At 40.8% G+C, this 15,745-nt stretch overlaps 2 protein-coding genes across 2 annotated transcripts in view; one reads left to right on the top strand and one right to left on the bottom strand.

Moving 5' to 3' along the window:
- Window positions 1-1,573: 1,573 nt before the first annotated feature.
- Window positions 1,574-15,741, bottom strand: DCLRE1B (DNA cross-link repair 1B). The gene is made up of 5 exons (XM_089681076.1): window positions 15,621-15,741; window positions 13,078-13,292; window positions 11,492-11,657; window positions 8,135-8,314; window positions 1,574-4,457 (listed from the first exon to the last, which is right to left on the bottom strand). Exons 2-5 carry the CDS (start codon window positions 13,264-13,266, stop codon window positions 3,433-3,435), a joined length of 1,560 nt encoding a protein of 519 aa, XP_089537202.1. The 5' UTR covers window positions 13,267-13,292; window positions 15,621-15,741; the 3' UTR covers window positions 1,574-3,432.
- Window positions 15,617-15,745, top strand: part of AP4B1 (adaptor related protein complex 4 subunit beta 1) — a 61,301-nt gene continuing 61,172 nt past the window's right edge. The window contains exon 1 of the mRNA XM_089681074.1: window positions 15,617-15,693. The gene's annotated coding sequence lies outside the window, so the exon portion shown is untranslated. The remainder of the gene's footprint in view (window positions 15,694-15,745) is intronic.

Below are 15,745 nucleotides of genomic sequence, written 5' to 3'. Positions count from 1 at the left end.
TCATATAGTGAACTGGGTGTAGAGCTATTCACCCTGAGTCATCACAGAGGACAAGGGGGCACTCTCTACGTCTGGAGGAAAAGAAATTTAATCTCTTAACACGGAAAGGTTTCTTCACAGTGAGAGCTGTGAAAATGTGGAATAGACTCCCTCAATAGTTGGTTCTGGCCAACTCAGTGGATTGCTTTAAAAAAGGCCTGTATTCTTTCCTAGATACACAGAATATAACTGGATACTAACATTTATAGTTAAAGTTGATCCAGGGAATATCAGATTGCCTCTCGGGGGATCAGGAAGGAATTTTTTACCCTGCAGGAGCCAATTGGATCATGTTTTGGTGGTATTTTTGCCTTCCTCTGGATCAACTGTGGGTATAGGTTTATAACTTTTTTTTTTTTAATGGTTGAACTGGATGGACTTTTGTCTTTTTTCAGCCAGACTATGTAACTTCCCCTTAATACTTACCTGAGCCCAAACTTGATCCAGCAATGTTCACAAGAGAAGTGGCTCTCCTGGGTCTCTCTTTCTTCTCACTGGCTGAGACACCATAGTGGGAGTCATTGGCTCCCATTGTTGTCAATCACAGCCAGTGAGGAGGGAGTGGGGGTGGGACTGAACCATGCTATGTTTCCCATAGACACGCGGAGGCAGCTCAGGAGCAAGCATCCACAAGTGCCCTCAGAGCAAGCAGCTTGCTCTGGGGGCACTCAGCAGAAGGAGGGGCTAGAAGCAACAGAAGGTGACCTGAGAAAAGTAGAATTGGGGCTGCTCTGTGCAAAACCATTGCACAGAGAAGGTAAGTATAATGGGTTCATTATTTTGAAGAAAAACGCACATACACAAACAAAACAAGCCTTTAGAACCACTTTAAAGTGGTAGTAAAATCTGTTTTTGTACTTGTACCTACAGGTAAGGTCATAATAAGGCTCACCTGTAGGTACTGTAAATATCTCCTAAATGTGCACTGTATAGGAGATATTTACTTGTGTAGAGCACCAGCGCATGCACTCTGAAGGAATGGCATACCCATTCATACTAGCACATTACAACATTGCTTTTCAGGGGAAAAGTTTTTGTTTTCCCTAGAGTTTACTACCGCTTTAAGCGTAGTTAGGATAGGCTGGACTTCCATTTTAGGTCATCACAGTCAGGAAATCATGGTTATGGTCAACATGTGAGCACAAATATAACAGACACATTTTTGAACGGAGGGCCCATTCACACCATTGTGCCGCTATAAACACGTTACAGGTGTTTGTTTGCTGCAGTGCCATTTATTAAATTATGGCACCTAATGCACCTGTGTTGCAAGCTGCATAACAAGTATATGGCATTTTTATTTTTAGGTGTGTGTTTAACTGTACTAAGCTTGCCCTGAGTTGGCAGCATGCTGGAGAGCGGTCACACAGAGCGCAGCAGTCTGGCAGAGCAGCGCAGCGGTGGGGAAGAGTGGGAAAGCTTAGTGGCAGCAGAATTCAATTGACCTTTCAAAAGAATGTCACTTTTCCCTGAATTTATGAAAAAGGAGACCAAAAGACATGGTGTAAAAACAAAGAAATCAAAAAAGAAAATCTGATTTCAAATTCAAGTTTATTTTGTTTGTGCAAAGAAAAAAAAAAAAGGCAATAAAATAATGAGTGCAATGATATCCAAACCAACTGTTTAATCTGAAGACATAATGAGGCAATTTATCACAAAAAACTGTCCTCTGCTCCAACTGCACAATGGGAGTGTTACTTTTTATTTTGTTGAAAATAGAAAGTGCACAAACTGCTGGCAGAAATGCTTAGAAATTAGATACACCACAGACCATTATGGACTAGTTCACACTAGTGCAACTCTTGATGCGATTTGAGTGGCATGACAATGGAAGTAGCATTGGTTTTTGTGGCGGTTTACATCGATGCATCACAACTGCGATGCGCATTTGGGGAAGGGTCCTCTGCTACATTGTTATGATGCAGTGCGATTTTGTGGTCCATAGACTTGACATAAATGTATCAAAAACATATGTAAAGGCAATTTGGTGCATTTGTGTGTAGTAGTGAAACTGCGTCCAAAAACGCACAGCAGAGAAAACCTGTTCTACTCACAATCGCAAACCGTTCGCATTGCATAATCACAGCTGAAGCTGCATTCACAACTGATTGCAATAGTGTGAAGCAGACCTCAATCAGTAGCAAAACACAGGGCAATCAGGCACTACCAAAAGGAAGGCCAGAAATAGCTTTTCAAATGAAAAATTCTATGTAATTGTGCTGGGATTTGGTTACTGTACCAATTGGAACCCTCTTCATAGACCTATACTGTTAAACTGGACCTTAGATCAAATCTATTATTTAATTTTAAAGTCAAGGAGGCACTTTAAAAATTTTTTTTGGATAGAGTGGGAAAGAATTACAACCTCCATAATGTCTTACCTGCCATTCCCTTCCCTTCCTGTCACAATGACAACCGTTGAATCAGAGAGGCTATGTAGGGGGAAAAAAAAAAGTTGGCCAAGATTCTAGCCTCCCCTAAAAAAAACCCAAAACAGCTGGATATGCACCCTCCTTAGAGTAGGCAATATGAACATTCTCTGATGGGGATATAATACAGAAACCAAAACACTTTTCCTTTGCTCTACGCCTTCCTATGCCTTCCATATGCCCTCATTTTTCCCTAGTGTCATAGAAATTAAAATTAAAAAAAAAAAAAAGGTTCCCAAGAGAGACGTAATCAACAGCAACAGAAAATATAGACCAGGTTCATACTGTTACAACACACATTGTACATGTACAAAAAAAAAAAAAAAAAAAAGCAGCCTTGCAATAATAGGCACTAGCTGTTATAATACAGAAGCATTGGCTACTTTGCTAGTTTGTCCCGCCCATACATAGTAAGGCTGCTTTCACACTGGAGAAGTTTTTCAAGCGTTTTTGCATAAAAAAAAAAGCGCCTGAAAAGTTTAAGGAAACGGCTTCCCTGTGTATGTGAATGTATATCTATGTATGTTTTCACACTGAGGCGTTGAGCTTGCAGTGCTGTGTTAAATCTCCTGCTTGGGGCATGTTTGGGGAGTTAACAAAAAAAAAACAAAAAACCTCTTCCCATTGAAATCAATGAAAAACGCTTCAAAAACACCTCTGACCTCTGAGAAGCATTTGTGCTGCAGTTTTTAAGTCATGTATCCTTTATAAAAACGCCCAGAAAGCGCAGCAAAATCATGGTAAAAACACCTGTGCGTTTTTGCGGTGGATCAGTGTGAAAGTAGCCTAACTGTAGCAGAAAGAGGCCTTTAAATGGGCTTTTTTATAGTGCAAGCAAAGTGCTAATGTTCTATCCAAATATTACTGTGCTGAGCACTCCAAACATTGAACATAATGAAAATAAGTCTGTACCTTTGCTCAAATATATATATAAAAAATCTCCAACAGACTTAGCGGCATTCCTTCAGTGAATACAGTTCCTAATATATTGCTCAACTTGATCATGAAAGTGCTTTGAACCAAACAGTTGTCTTCTACTACAAGGCAACAAGGAAAGCCTATCTGCCCTTGTAAAGGATAAAGGCACACATGGAGCATGAGAAGAAAAAGTAATGACGTTACTTTTTGTTTCTGCATACAATACAGATGTGTCAGACAGAACTGTCCCATTCATGTTCTGGGGTGACCAGATGGCAGAAGGCATTTCGGTTTCATTTTCAAAAGTTTGCAAAGTGTTCTTGAACCATGGAGAGGTATCTGTCGAGGCGTTCATGTTTGACACAAGCACGGTAGACTCGCTCAAAGGTGCTGGAATTGAGCATTGTTCTGAAATCAATGAAGACCCACCAATAGTACTTAGCTGCTGACGGTTATTTTGCTCTGTTGAAACTGTGGTCTTTTTACCTTCTCCTCCACAAACATGCTCTGCATTACTTTGTTTTTCAGGAGTTTCAAATTCAACTCCTCGAGGTGACGTTCTATTTACAGAAACCTTGATCATTTTAGCTCTCAATTTACTTGATAAGCTTTGACTTCTCATATAGTCTTTTACAGAACTTGGAATTCTTACATCATTTTTCATAGTCTCAGAATTTAAATATTTATTAAAGTGAAGCCAGCATTGTTGTGTCTTCACCACAGGAACTATGGAACAAGGCCTTATTCGAGATACAAACTCATGGAGTTCATCAAATGAAGAATGATCAGAGTATGGTACAACATAGATATCTTTATGCCAGGTCTTCACTTTTCGACTGGTGGGGAGAATAGCTATTGTTGGGTAAATAGAATTCCATTTAACCATGTTAGCATAAATGACCTCACTCTGCTCCACAATGCGGATTCTTCCTCCTCCCTCCTGTGCTGTAAAAACATCTTCAATATCAAATAGGTTAAGCAATTCCATTCTCTGCGGGCTAACAACCACCCAAGTTTTAAACATCTTAGCCAAGTCAACAAGGAGAGACTCTTTTCCAATGCTGTAAACACCTGAAAATCAAAACAAACAATCAGATGAAAGCTGATAATATATTCACAGAATAATAGTCCTCATGCACACTGGACATTTTTATAGCTGCCATTTTTTTTTCTACAGCCAGTAAACTCCCCAGCATGCTATCCTATGTGTCCATGCACACATAGGCTGTAATATGAGTTTTCTTTTTACTGGAAAACAGAACTAGTGGGTTTTATAGAGGAGTTTTTTTAGCTGTAAAAATGCTCTAACTCTGAAAAACGTGGTAAAATGCGGCAAACCAGTGTTTTTGGATTTTTTCTTTAGCAAAAAAAATTTTTTTTTTGGTTGAGACACAAAAAACACAGAAAAACATGGAAAAATGTGGCAAAAATGCAACTAAATGCTAATGCAAAAAAACCTTGTGTTTTTAACGTGACCTTGCACGTCCAGTGTGCATGGAGCCTTAGACTTTAAAGTCACAAAAATCCCCTGTTGGATTTACAATGTTTAAGTAAGCAGTCTGTGTTACCCAACTAGAGAGGTAAACAACCCACTTACACACAAAATGATCTTAAGTTTTTACTGTATAAAAGAGATACTATAATACAGCGGGTAAATAAGTATTGAACATGTCAACATTTTCTCAGTAAATATATCTCTAAAAGGTGCTATTGACATGAACTTTTCACCACGTCGGTAACAATCCATGCATACAAAGAAACCAAAACAAATAAATTCAGAAATTAAGTTATGTGTAATAAAATGGAGTGACACAGGGAAAAAGTACTGAATACATGAAGAAAGGGAGATGCAAAAAGGCATGGAAAGCCAAGACACCAGCTGAAATCTATCAGTATTTAGAAAGCAATTCTGTCCCTTGTCAGTTCAAATTAATATCAGCTGGTTCAGTCTCAACTGATGGCTTATAAAAAGGGGTCTCATTACCAAGGTGTCACACAAGAAACATCTCATGATGGGTAAAAGCAAAGAGCTCTCTCAAGACCTTCGCAACCTTATTGTTGCAAAACATACTGATGGCACTGGTTACAGAAGGATTTCTAAACCTCTGAATGTTCCCAGGACCACTGTTGAGGCCATAACCTAGAAGTGGAAAGAATATCATTTCACGATAAACCAACCATGACCAGGTACCAGGACAGATGAGTGATAAGAATTATAAGAGTTGTCCAAAAGCAAAGGACCACTTGTGGGGAACTTCAGAAAGACCTGGAATTATCAGGTACAATTGTTTAAAAGAAAACAATAAGTAACACACTCAACCACCATGGTCAGTATGCATGCTCACCAAGCAAGACTCCACTGCTAGAAGAAAAAGCATGTTGAAACTCGTTTAAAGTTGGCCGCACAACATTTAGACAAGCCTGTGAAATACTGGGAGAATATAGTCTGGTCAGATGATACCAAAATTGAACTCTTTGGATGCCATAATACACACTATGCATGGAGGTCAAATGGCACTGCACATCACCCCAAACACACCATACAACATTAAAGTTTGGAGGTGGGAACATCATGGTGTGACTCGTGAGGCTGTTTTCCCAGCATACGGTACTGGAAAACTTCATTTCATTGAAGGAAGGATGGATGAATGAATGGAAAAATGTACCAAGACATTCTTGATAAAAAATCTGCTGCCATCTACCAGGATGATGAAGATGAAACGAGCGTGGACATTTCAGCAAGACAATGATCCCAAAACACAAAGCCAAGGAAACTCTCAATTGGTTTCAAAGAAAGAAAATAAAGCTACTAGAATGGCCCAGCCAATCACCTGACTTGGATCAAATAGAAAATCTATGGAAAGAACTAAAGCTCAGAGTTTATAGAAGAGGGCCACGGAACCTTCAAGATTTGAAGACTGTTTGTGTGGAAGAATGGCCAAAATCACACCTGAGCAATGCATGCGACTAGTTTCTCCATACAGGAGGTATCTTAAATTTGTCATTACCAGCAAAGGATTTTGTATTAAGTATTAAATAAATTTCAGTTAGCGCGTTCAATACTTTTTCTCTGTGTCATTTCATTTTATTACACATAACTTAATTTCTGAACCTCTTTTGTTTGGGTTTCTTTGTATGTATGGATTGAATGGGTTGTTACCAACATGTGGTGAAATTTTCATGTTAACATCAGTGGGAGGAATAGTGCCCCATCGTAGGTGTCAACATGAGGAAGAGTGCCCCATCGTTGACGTCAACATGAGGAAGAGTGCCCCATCGTTGACGTCAACATGAGGAAGAGTGCCCCATCGTTGACGTCAACATGAGGAAAAGTGCCCCATCGTTGACGTCAACATGAGGAAAAGTGCCCCATCGTTGGCGTCAACATGAGGAATAGTGCCCCATCGTTGGCGTCAACATGAGGAATAGTGCCCCATCGTTGGCGTCAACATGAGGAATAGTGCCCCATCGTTGGCGTCAACATGAGGAATAGTGCCCCATCGTTGGCGTCAACATGAGGAATAGTGCCCCATCGTTGGCGTCAACATGAGGAATAGTGCTCCATCGTTGGCGTCAACATGAGGAATAGTGCCCCATCGTTGGCGTCAACATGAGGAATAGTGCCCCATCGTTGGCGTCAACATGAGGAATAGTGCCCCATCGTTGGCGTCAACATGAGGAATAGTGCCCCATCGTTGGCGTCAACATGAGGAATAGTGCCCCATCGTTGGCGTCAACATGAGGAATAGTGCCCCATCGTTGGCGTCAACATGAGGAATAGTGCCCCATCGTTGGCGTCAACATGAGGAATAGTGCCCCATCGTTGGCGTCAACATGAGGAATAGTGCCCCATCGTTGGCGTCAACATGAGGAATAGTGCCCCATCGTTGGCGTCAACATGAGGAATAGTGCCCCATCGTTGGCGTCAACATGAGGAATAGTGCCCCAACGTTGGTTTCAGAGCGAGGAATTATAACCCATTGTCGGTGTCAGTGGCAGGAGCAATGCCCCACTATTGTTAAAAGGGAAGGATAAAAAACAAAAAAAATCTGGCCCCAGGGCTGCTGTAATTGAGACCACTGGAGTAAAGGATGGTGAACCTGTTGGCGTCAAGCGCATTCAAATATGCATCCTCTGGCTGGGTCTTACCCAATGTAAACAAAGAATGTAGCGAGAGCACACGCCCTGCATGCTCCGGGCACATTTACCGGCACCTCACGGAATGGTCCTGGGAGCTTTCTGATCATGTGACCGCCGTAACAGTCAATCACGGCGGCCACATGACTCTAAACCCCACCTCCACAAACCCCTTAGAGGGCTGAGAGGCAAAGTGCCAAGGGGTTAAAAGCCCCTCATGTTTTTTTTGGGGGTTTTTTGCCTGCTGTGCTCTTGGGGAGATTTCCCTTCACTTTCTGTCATGTTGACACACTGGAAAGTGAGAGAAATTCCTCAGATAGGTGTCAGAGGAACAACTGTCCCAAAAGGAAGGATTTCTCGTCTTCTCCTGTTCTGGTGAGGACTCAAAAAGTTTGATTTTCCCCTCAATTTTAGCTAAGGGTTTTAACTCATTACTGCTGCATCTAAAAATATAAAAGTTTGGATATGAAATACATATAAAACTCCTAACCAGTCATCAGGTATTCAATTTTTGATTTCCACAAAAAAGTGGAAGTGGCCAATGTGTACAAGGATCTAAAATTATAGATCAAAATTTAGCCTATTTTTAATGTGACAATACACCTACTTACCAATTACTATGTCATGCTCTGGGTGGTTCTCAATGATATCTTCTATTTCTTTTGTGGCTTCCTTTCGAGAAGGCAGCTTTATCTCAGGATCACAGTTTGTATTATCCAAGTACAAAACATCAATTTTCTTGTTCTTTAGAGGAGGATATTTTAGCATCAGTGGGCTGTAGCGGAAATCACCTGTGCAAAATATTACAAAATCTAGATTAAGAACATCATACATGGTGAAACTTCAGGTGAATAGCATTTCTTAAAATATTATTTAATTAAAGTATAATGTTAGATTACACACTTGTTGGTCATTCTTATTTCCAGGACTTCGCTGTAGAAGATCAATCATTCCTTTCAGAACTAGGACAGGCAGCACAGAAATGTAAAAACGTCACTCAGCCCCATCAACTCCTGTGCTGTGACCAATTATTGGCATGTGGAGGCATGAATTGTGTTGTCCTAATTTTCCCTTTTCTCCATGAATACTATTATGAAATATGAAGATATATTCACATTCATGAATATATATGTCCTTCAGAATGGGACCACTGCTGATGATTGTGCAGTGGTATGAGACTGAGGAAACAATGGAATGAGGACACAGACATTATGTAGTACTTCACAAATATATTATAGCTCAATCAGGTAAAGGTTTTACAAATTTCTTTTTTAACCCTTTCACTGTCGAGGACATGTCCTACTCATTACGTAGCAGCCAAGAGTTTGTTCTACACACTGACCTTACAAATTCTATGAAGTGCTTCCTGAGCTTATTTTAATTCTCTGAAAATTTGGTAGCAGATAAGCCATGCCAAAACAGTCAGAATTCTCATTTCAGCTGACCTGTCACAGCCTTTACAAATCCCAGACAATAATAGGAGAATCTACATTACTACAGTTAAAGTATAAGTTCATCTCCTGGAACATGTTACATGTTCCACCCATTTTTAGGGTGGAACATATGACATGTCCCAGTTCCTGCAGCCTCTCCCCCTCCTCCCCTCCCTATGGCAGCGGGCTGGGATCCTCTCTTCACATCCATGGTCACAATTTGAAAAGAGCACAGGCCATGTGGGGCTTCACCTACATGGCCACGTCATTCACAGAGTTCTGTGAATGAATATAGTACAAGTACTGTCAGTCTTTGCGACTGACAGCTTGTAGTTCTCAATGAACTATGAGGGCACTGGTGAGCATCGTTGTAGTTCATTGATTCTTCCTGGACTGAAGTAACTACCTGCCTGTATCAGAGGTACAGGCAGACACCTACACTGACAGTCTGCAGGAGCCTGACCCATGATCTGCTGATCGTGAGTGCAATGCTTTCCAGGCTCCTAAGAGAGAGAAGAAAAAAAAAAAAAGTAAATGCACATGTTTTTACCTATAAAATGAAATGTGCTTTTATTATTATTATTTATTTTATTTTTTTTAAAAAGGTGAACTTTTCCTTTAACCATTTCCCTCCCGGCCTATGGCTGAATGGCGGCCAGCAAAAACCCTCACCTTTCCGGGTGGACGCCATATGGCGTCCTTTTGGGCATGCGCAGTTTGTGCACCTGCAGAGCCATGGAGCGGTGCGATCTGTCACCGGCCGTGTACCTCGGACACGGCCGATGACAGATCTGAGTACAGGCCCCGTTGCCGGTACCATGTGACCTGCTGTGACCAATCACAGCAGGTCACATGACAGTTATATACAATGGATGGCTTCATTCATGCCATCCATTGTAACTAGTGTGTCTAGCTGTGAATGGTCACAGCAATCACATGCACAAGCTGGGCCGATCACAGCCCAGCTGTGTCATGTGATTAGCCGTGGCCAAATCACAGCTAAGCACAAAAAAAAAAAAACCCCGAATGAATCAATGTCATTCAGGTAAATGCTTGTTTATAGCAAAGTAATTCTTTGCTATAAGCAAATTGTGTAAAAAAAATAAATAAATACTGATCACTTCCCCAAAGTAGTACAATGTTACTATGGTAACATTATACTACTTTGATCATAGTGAAATATGAAAAACAAATCTTAAAAAAAATAAAAAAAAGTAATAAAACATTAAAAATAAAAAAAATTATATATATTTTTTTTTCATACTGTCACCAGTGTCCCTGATCACCGCCATGCCAGTTATATGATGACGCTGTACTGCACTGGTTACCATATGTAAAAAAAAAAAAAAAAATAGTGAAACAAATTTTTATAATTTTTTCATTTTCTGAAAAATTATGACAAAAAAAAACAACTTCAAAAAACTCGCCATGCCTCTTATGAAGTACGTCGGACTGTCTACTTTGCAAAAAGTGGTCATTTTGAGGATATCTGTTCTGTTCTGACATTCTGGGACCTCAAGAATTTAGATTGGCTGCCAGTACTTCAGGATTGATCAATATTCAGATATATCCCATAGTATGTGAACTCTATAACTTTCCTACAAACTAAATAATACATCCTAATTTGGGTTATTTTCTCCAAAGACATGTAGCAGAATACATCTTGGCCTAAATTTATGAAGAACAATTATTTATTTGTAAACTTTTATAACAGAAACAAAGAAAAACGTGTTTTTTTTTTAACATTTTCGGTCTTTTTTTGTTAATTTAGTAAAAAATAAAAACCCCAGTGGTGATTAAATACCACCAAAAGAAAGCTCTAGTTGTGTGAAGAAAAATGATAAAATTTTAGTTTGGGTACAATGTTGTATGACCGTGCAATTGTCATTCAAAGTGTGAGAGCACTGAAACCTGAAAAATGGCCTGGTCAGGGAAAGGGGTAAAAGTGCCCTGTATTGAAGAGATTAAATCTTGCAATGGTAAATATAGGACAGATTAAAATGTGCAATGTATTAAATATGCAGTGTTGGATTTGGTTCAGTATTTGTGTTATTTATTTATATTGCCGCTTGTCTCAAAAGTTGTAGGTGGAGGTGACTGTACAAAATAAAAATAAATAATAATTAAAAAAAAAGGCCTCATACAGTATAAAAAGCAAAATCACAACACAGGAAAAAATATATGGTGATATTATGTCATCTGTTGTGAAGGAGTCACCCAAATTATTATTTTAGAGCTGTAAGTAACATTGCAATTACAACTATTAGTTTTATAACTTAAATATAAAGATCTGTATCTAGTTTAATTAGCGGTTTCATGTTTGATAGCACTGGCAACAGCTCGATGTAGAAGCAGAGGAGATTGTAAAGCAACTCAGCTTTTTGGGAGGTTGACCTGAAAGGAACCAAGAATAGTCCTCTGTTAATTATAATATTTAATATAGCAGGGAGACTTCTGTTTGTGTGTCCTAATTTTAATATACCTGCTTATCCTGTCTAGAAAGCTGTAGAAGAGATCATGTTACATAAGTTTTACCTGTATATAAGATAGCACCAAAGTAGCCTTCAAACAGGAACATAACAGAACCAGGGCAATGGTTGGCATCTATTAAAGTGACAGCCACTGTTTCAATTCCGCAGTCATCCAATGGCAGCATATGGCACACACCAACTTCTAATGTATTGATCCACTTACTGTTAACCTGGGAGAGAAATGTTCAGTAGATTATTAGATAAAATATCCTCCCCAATCGGATGATTGTTTCTTATTCCTAATCTGGTAAAAATTACTCACAGCAATCTTTTGTTACCAATATAGTAAAATGACTGATTTGTTTTGGTTTCACTTTACTTATTAAAGACAATAAAACAAAAGTATACTAACAAAAGCACTAACATTTTGCAATACATTTCCATCTTGTTGGCTGCAGCCCTAACTTTTTTTTTTTTTTTAACCACTTCCTGCCTGGACACTTTTACCCCCTTCCTGTCCAGGGCAATTTTCAGCTTTCAGGGATATGACACTTTGAATGACAATGGCGCGGTCATGCAACACTGTACCCATATGAATGTTTTACCATTTTTTGACACAGATAAAGCTTTATTTTGGTGGTATTTATTCACCACTGGGATTTTTATTTTTTTTGCTATGTAAATGAAAAAGTCCCAAAATTTTGAAAAAAAGTGTTTTTCTTATAACATTTTGCAAATAAATAATATTTCATCATAAATCTTGGCCAAAATGTATTCCGTTATCTTTTTAGTAAAAAAAAATAAGCCAAATTAGTTTATAACCAAAAATTATAATTTTTAAAAAAATTTTTAAAATTTTTATATTCTTATTTATTTTTTTTACATACTGTCACCCTAGCAGTACAGTGTCACCATGGTGACACTGTACTACTTGTGGGGGGAGATGAAGATTTTTTTTTTTTTTTTACACTGATTGCTTTTACACCCATATAGGATGTAAAAGCAATCATTTCTCTTTCTCTCTGTCTGCATTCTTGTAGCCATTGAGAACTACTGAGTGAGCTGTGATTGGTCACAGCTTGTCACATGGTACAAGGCTGTTGTGAATTGATCATTCACAGATTTCACATGTAGTAAGCAATGATGTCACAAGTGACATCTTGTTTACTACTTTGCATGTGATCACTGATTGGCCAATCAGTGATCACATGATCAGGACCTCGTACAGCTGTCCCGTCCGACGATCGGTGTTTCACTGTGTCCGGAGGACACAGCGGGCACCAGATTGCGGTGCTGCGCACTCCCAGGGAGCGCGCACAAGCAGGGTGCAGGGAGGCCATTTATAAACGGCCACCCGACCCTGCAGTGCCACCGTCCGGCCGTTTATATACAACGGCCAGATGGGAGGTGGTTAAATAACTTTAGAGTACTGCAAAAATGTGCTTGCTACAGAATGGCATTTACAATATTTACTGTAGTATTTTGGTATCTAAGCCTGATTTCTTCGTCTGGGTGCCAGTCTTCATTCATTATAGCAGCTCAGTGTACATTCTGCATAGGATTGTGAACAGGCAGGTAAATTTATGTTTTTGCGAAAGAGACATAGCATGCCTACTCTTTATTATGCTTTGAGAATATGGTATACTGTACCTGTAGCTTATGCTTCAGTATTCTGGCTGTGATGGGTGAACAGTACAATGGGTGATTCCATGTTGAAGATAAGCCTACTGTATGGTCACTGTGCATATGAGAAAGGAAAAAGAGTCGAACATGGCTGCATCGCCTTATCTGCCAAAAATCCACAGCTATAGGGGTGTTTGGAAGTATAGCCCCATTCATCCTGTATCCAGAAGGCCAACAAATATCTGGAAAAAAAAACAAAAAAACTTTCAGATAACATTGTAGGGACTTAGAGAATAAAGGGGAAAATGGACTGTATTACAAAAAACAAGACTCTACATAATAATTATATATATATATATATATAAAAATATATATATGTTCTATGTTTTCTATATTTACATCCATTTGGGGAGGGCAGGGGAGTTGGGCTGTGCTTGTAGTAATGTAAAAATTAGTGTTGAAAAAAAAAAAAAAATTATATATTTTTTGTTGCACACGCATATATGCATGCATAAGCAAGGTCTTTACAAAACATAACTTGTGTTTTTCTTTATTTACATGTTATGTGCAATTAAACCATGGCAACATCTAATGTTTGTGTAGTATTATGTTCAGCAGACTGTGTTCTTCTATTGTTGTGACTTAGATGACGTTCAGAGCACATTTTATGCCCAATTCATGCAAAACTCCACGTAATCCCAAGGGGTTCACATACTTTTTCTTGCAACTGTAGGGTTTCTCAGCCAGCAAGATCCTACATTTAAACACAAGTAAATTATTGCATCTGTCTGCAAGAGGCCCAAGGGGAAAAGAGCTTGGAATGAGCTATCCATCTGTTAATTCACACGAGTGGGACCTTCTAAATTAAAGGATACGTTCACCTTTGGAACATGTAACATGTTTCAATAGCTGCAGCTGTGCCTGCCGCCCCTTCTCTATCTGTCAAATTTGAAAATAGAGCAGCCGTGTGGGGCTCTGCCCACATGGCCACGTCATTCATTCACGGACTTCCATCAATGAATGAACTGCAAGTCCCGACAGCCTTAGCGGCTGTTGGCTTGTAATTTTTAATGAACTACCACAGTGCTGTGGAATGCCGTGACTGCCGTGACCGTGACAATCCATACGGCAAGCAGATATTCTGACAGGTCTGCAGGAGACCTGCATGGCATCCGTGATCTACTGACCTCTGGTGCAATGCTTTCCAGGCTCCTTTGGACAAAAATAAAAAAATGCACATTTTTTTACCTGCAAAAAAATGTGCATTTATTATTTCTGTCCAAAAGGTGAACTTATCCTTTAAGTAGCATTATAGGCAAAACTTTTTTTCCCATTTTGGATAGAGTAAGGGAGGGCTATAACCCTTCTAAGGGTTTTTTTTTTGTCCAAATCAGGGAGATTTCCCTTCACTTCCTTTCCCATAGCCCAAAAGGAAGTGGGAGGAAATCCCTACAAATTAAGGGAATTCCTTGGGGACCCCTAGGTCACCAGAACTAGTGTCCCCATTGGAAGATTTCCTTTCTATTACTTTTCTGGGGACAACACAAAATTTGGGATTTTCTTTTACTTTCACTGATATTGATAAACAGGACAGGAGAGGGTGAATTTCCTTAACCGCGTCACCTACCGCCCTATAGCAGAACCACTGCTACAGGGAGGCAGGGCTGCGCAAAATCACGTATATATACACACGTGATTGTGCATTTTCGGATAGGGGCGACATTGGCGGCTTCAGATGTCGATCACCAGGTTCCGGCTGGAGATTCTCCACCAGCACCCGGCGATCGCTGAGCAACAGTGACGGGAGAGACCTGGGGGTAAATTCTCTGGAAGGCAAGTGGTTACAAAAAAAGTGTCTTGTATAGCACATGCTGTTAGAACCAGCACGGCGCGTCTCCCGGCTCTGCTGGGACCAGCACGGCGCGTCTCCCGGCTCTGCTGGGACCAGCACGGCGCGTCTCCCGGCTCTGCTGGGACCAGCGCGGCGCGTCTCCCGGCTCTGCTGGGACCAGCGCGGCGCGTCTCCCGGCTCTGCTGGGACCAGCGCGGCGCGTCTCCCGGATCTGCTGGAACCAGCGCGGCGCGTCTCCCGGCTCTGCTGGGACCAGCGCGGCGCGTCTCCCGGCTCTGCTGGGACCAGCGCGGCGCGTCTCCCGGCTCTGCTGGGACCAGCGCGGCGCGTCTCCCGGCTCTGCTGGGACCAGCGCGGCGCGTCTCCCGGCTCTGCTGGGACCAGCGCGGCGAGTCTCCCGGCTCTGCTGGCACCAGCGCGGCGCGTCTCCCGGATCTGCTGGAACCAGCGCGGCGCGTCTCCCGGCTCTGCTGGAACCAGCGTCTCCTGGCTCTGTTAGAGAATTAGCACTACTCATAACATGTGGACATCACTAAAATGTTCTGAAGAATGAGGAAAGTCCTTCCATTCCTCACACAATAATGGTTTTTATTACTTCCTACATCAAGACACATGACACTTCCGTCAACACCACACTTTGTGCCCCAGTATGTACTAGAGGAGCCTATGGGCGCCACTCATGATCAGTGTGTGCGGAGCTCGCCTATTCCTGTCTTACCATCCCGGAAGTGCTCCGTGTGCCGGTAGCTCGGCGATCCGCTCCACTTCTCCGAGCTTTAGCCCATTTGAAGGTAAACACCGAACTCGTATTTGGTTGGAGGGCTGGTAAAAAAAAAAAAACTG

Source organism: Staurois parvus, unplaced genomic scaffold (genome assembly GCF_062004578.1).
Source record: "Staurois parvus isolate SC_StPar_1 unplaced genomic scaffold, SC_StPar_1.0 ptg000258l, whole genome shotgun sequence".
Classification (NCBI taxonomy): domain Eukaryota; kingdom Metazoa; phylum Chordata; class Amphibia; order Anura; family Ranidae; genus Staurois; species Staurois parvus.
Note: the sequence above shows the minus strand (reverse complement) of the source record. Positions and strands in the feature narration are given on the sequence as shown.

Coding starts and splice junctions, on each gene's coding strand:
- DCLRE1B (XM_089681076.1), bottom strand. CDS start 13,266: ATGAATGGGGCTATACTTCCAAACACCCCTATAGCTGTGGATTTTTGG. Junction 8,315..11,491: donor TGGTGCTATCTTATATACAG/GTAAAACTTATG, acceptor TATTTTGCACAG/GTGATTTCCGCTACAGCCCA. Junction 4,458..8,134: donor AGAGCATGACATAGTAATTG/GTAAGTAGGTGT, acceptor TTTGATTTTCAG/GTGTTTACAGCATTGGAAAA.